The 4,200-nt window shown below is 41.3% G+C and overlaps 1 protein-coding gene across 1 annotated transcript in view; it reads right to left on the reverse strand.

Annotated features, from left to right (window-relative positions):
• Positions 1-823, reverse strand: part of LOC127640475 (PDZ domain-containing RING finger protein 4-like) — a 56,166-nt gene extending 55,343 nt beyond the window's left edge. Inside the window, 1 exon segment of the mRNA XM_052123072.1 lies at positions 676-823. Coding sequence (XP_051979032.1) covers positions 676-744 — 69 coding nt within the window. The 5' untranslated portion in view covers positions 745-823.
• Between the last annotated feature and the right edge of the window lie 3,377 nt (positions 824-4,200).

Here is a 4,200-nt window from a genome sequence, read left to right on the forward strand (position 1 = left end):
TGCACACACACACACTCAACACGCACACACTCAACACGCACACACTCAACACGCACTCACAAAACACACACACACTCAACACGCACACACTCAACACGCACTCACAAAACACACACACACTCAACACGCACACACTCAACACGCACACACTCAACACGCACACACTCAACACGCACACACTCAACACGCACACTCGCACACACTCAACATGCACACACACACACACACTCAACACGCACACACTCAACACGCACACTCGCACACACTCAACATGCACACACACACACTCACAAAACACACACACACTCAACACGCACACACTCAACACGCACACACTCAACACACACCATCAACACACACACACTCTCAACACACACTCAACACGCACTCTCAACACGCACACACAAATAAATCTGGTCCCATTTTCACATTCTTAAAAGTAAAAACAATAGTATTATCATGTTGCTCTGCACATCCAAACTCATGGATTTAAATACTACATCAAACAACAACAACAACATTGTGCCATCATACAATATCCATAAAGACCTTCATGGTAAATGTCCCTTTGACTCTCTGACTGTAAACAATGAACAACAATATACAGCGTCACATCAGTGTCACAGACAGGGGTGCAGGTTCAGGATCCCCCAATATTCTGTCAGTGCGTCTCACCTGTGAGATCTCGTACAGGAGTTTGTAATGCTCTTCTCTCTTCTGGAAACTACACAGATTGCAGCCCATCCTCGTCGTCACGGTAACCGCGGTCCTCTCGCTCTCCCCGCGCTGGGTCGGGGGTGTCACGCGCACACACAGCGGCTCTCATGCGTGTGTCACCCGCACACGGTCCCGCAAACACACGCGCACACGAGCAGCCACTGACATCTGCGACAGCACGCGGGAGTGTGTGAACTGACAGTCTCTCTCTCTCTCTCACACACACACACTCTGACACGCCCCCTTCTCTAGCTCAGCTATGAATAATGATGAGCATTCAGCGCATATGCATGAGAGGGGGTGTGGCTAATGCAATGGGAGGAGTTAGTGGACTGTGCGTCATTAATCTCTCAGTGTGACACCATGAGGGTCTTTTGTGTTAGAAACGCTGCAGTGAACATTATACAATTATATCTTCACTGTGAATCAACGAAACCACAATATTGCCCAAATGATATCATGAAATGGGACATTACAGTGTGTGTGTGTGTGTGTGTGTGTGTGTGTGTTGTGCTGAAGATTTTAAGTGGTTTTAAGTCTTAAACTGTTATTACTAGTCAGGGAATTGGAGCTCAGAGTGGAATTGATCAAAAGCTTTTCACCATAAAATGCAAAAAGCAAAGTAGGCCATCAGCAGTAACCAAACCCACAGAGACTACACACACCACACACACACACACACACACACACACACACACACACACACTATTGGGCTATTCAATGTCAAATCAACCAAATTTCAAAATACTTTTTCTGAAAAAAGGCAAATATCACAAAATTACAATTTTTGCCTATGATTTGGAGCAAAACTACAGGTCATAAAATCCCCCTTATAAAGGTGTCAGCATCATGATTTTATTATTACTCAGAGATCAGTAGATATATTACTGAAATCAGCTGACTTCAGCAGCTCTTGTTGAATTATACACCAATGGTGTGAGTCCAAAAATGGGAAACAACACTGTTTTTTGATTTTGTTTTGTGTTTTTGCCGTTTATCCAAAGTTGGCATGCCTATAACTCCAGAAATATGAAATATATCTTAATATCCTTTTACATTCTTGTTCAAAATGAAGCTTTCTTCTTGTATCTTCATGTTTAGGGCCCTATATGGTTAAATCCCAGAGATATGGGGCTCTCAATGTGGCTCCATGTGCAAATATAATACAAGTGTTCACACAAAACCTTGAATAATACATGCTTAAAGTGAAATCATGCATTACCATATTTTAATATCCGGCTGAAAGAATGAATTGCTGTTTTGTACTTTTGTAATTTGGCACATAAAAAGAGTTTAAAAGAGTTTGAGTGATCAGTAAAACCTACCAAATACTTAAACTATGTGTAATAATTATTGTGATATGAGAGACATGAAACTCACAGAGCAACCAATGAAATCACTGCCTGAGACATCAATCAATTATACAGTTTAAAGTCATTATACACACATGTTTGACCACAGAATGCCACCATTGACCAATCAGAACACAGTATTCAGAGTCAAATGAGTCCTGATAATTATCTGATTACAAGATCAACCAAAGCTGGTCTGATCCCGATATATAATCACTGATATAACACACATATATACATGTCAACACTACAACTGTCAAGCAGAAATGTTTGGAGAGGAACATGTCCAAATTATTATCAACAGAAAATCAACATGTCTGTCGCAGCAGGTGTGATTCTCTCTTTTCCTCCCAAAAAACAAGCAGCAGTGTGTTTGACCAGACATGTCAAACTGAGACGAGAAGAAATCTCCCGACTGAGGGAATTAACAGCTGTAATTATTAAGAAATTGGCCCTGGAGTTTACAATCACACACACACACACACACACACTCACTCACACACACACTTACACACACACATATACACACACACACACACACACTAAATGAGTGCTCATCAGCTGAAGATCAGTCGATTTCCTTTGGGAGTAAATAATCGGATTTACTGGCCTTTAATTTTACTCAGCTGCCCTGAAGGCAAAACATCAGGTATCAAACCACACATTCTTGCACACACACTCACAAACAATACACACACTAGCACACACACAAACACACACACACTCAGACACACACACATTCATGCACACACACACACACACACACACACACACACACACACACACACACACACACACACACAGACACACACACATTCATGCACACACACACACACACACACACACACACACACACACACACACACACTCAGACGCACACACATTCATGCACACACACACACAAACTCAGACACACACTCACACACACACACATGTTGGGTTTCCATGTTTTATGGGGACTTTCCATAGACATAATGGTTTTTATACTGTACAAACTTTATATTCTATCCCCTAAACCTAACCCTACCCCTAAACCTAACCCTCACAGAAAACCTTCTGCATTTTTACATTTTCAAAAAACATAATTTAGTATGATTTATAAGCTGTTTTCCTCATGGGGACCGACAAAATGTCCCCACAAGGTCAAAAATTTCGGGTTTTACTATCCTTATGGGGACATTTGGTCCCCACAAAGTGATAAATACACGCTCACTCAGACGCACACACTCACACGCACACTCAGATGCACACGCACACTCACACACACACACACGCGCACGCACAAATGCACACACACACACGCACGCACGCACAGATGCACACGCACACACACACACATGCACAGATGCACACTATGGGCTGAAATATGTGCCACCAGAAACTGAATTTGAACCATTTATATTTGAATTTGAATGGCTAAACTTGAATAATTGCATTGAAAAACTGAATTTGAATCACATAATTTGAAATTGTATTGTTTAATTAAAATTGAATTTATTCAAAAACTGAATCTGAATTGTATCATTTGAAATTGAATTTATTCGTTTGGAACTGAAGTCCAATAAAATTTGATCCTCACTGAAAATTAAACTCTCTATATATCTTCACATTCACTTCTCACAATTCAGATTCAGTTCTCAAATTCAATTTCAAGTTACTGAGACAGACATCCGGGTAGTTGGAGGATGAAGGAAGAGCAATCGAGCGCAGATCGATAGATAGCGTTCATTGGCGCACAGGACTCCTCTTGGGCCAATCAGCACCAATGTTTTGGAGCACAGTACGTTACCCGCCATGAAACAAAGAAGAAGTGCTTGCCTGACTTGCGTGACCACCACCACCATGGATTCGGCTGGGACAAATACGGTAATGAATTTTTTTTTTACGATCTAACGATCTTTTGTTTAACTGTTGTTAATGTTATAGCTATTTTGTAGAAACAGGGGAAATTAAATCTTTCTCCCGACGTTGCAAACAGTAACTATAATCCCACGTTTTTATGGTAGCCTACTAGCTCTTGTAACAACATTTTTGCCTGGTGTTTATTATTTCTAAGCGTTTGCCTCTTCCTCCGGTGAAAATGTTGTTGCAAACGTAGCTAGTGTTAGCCGCCGCCAAGTAGACTGGTCAT

Source organism: Xyrauchen texanus, chromosome 49 (genome assembly GCF_025860055.1).
Source record: "Xyrauchen texanus isolate HMW12.3.18 chromosome 49, RBS_HiC_50CHRs, whole genome shotgun sequence".
Classification (NCBI taxonomy): Eukaryota; Metazoa; Chordata; class Actinopteri; order Cypriniformes; family Catostomidae; genus Xyrauchen; species Xyrauchen texanus.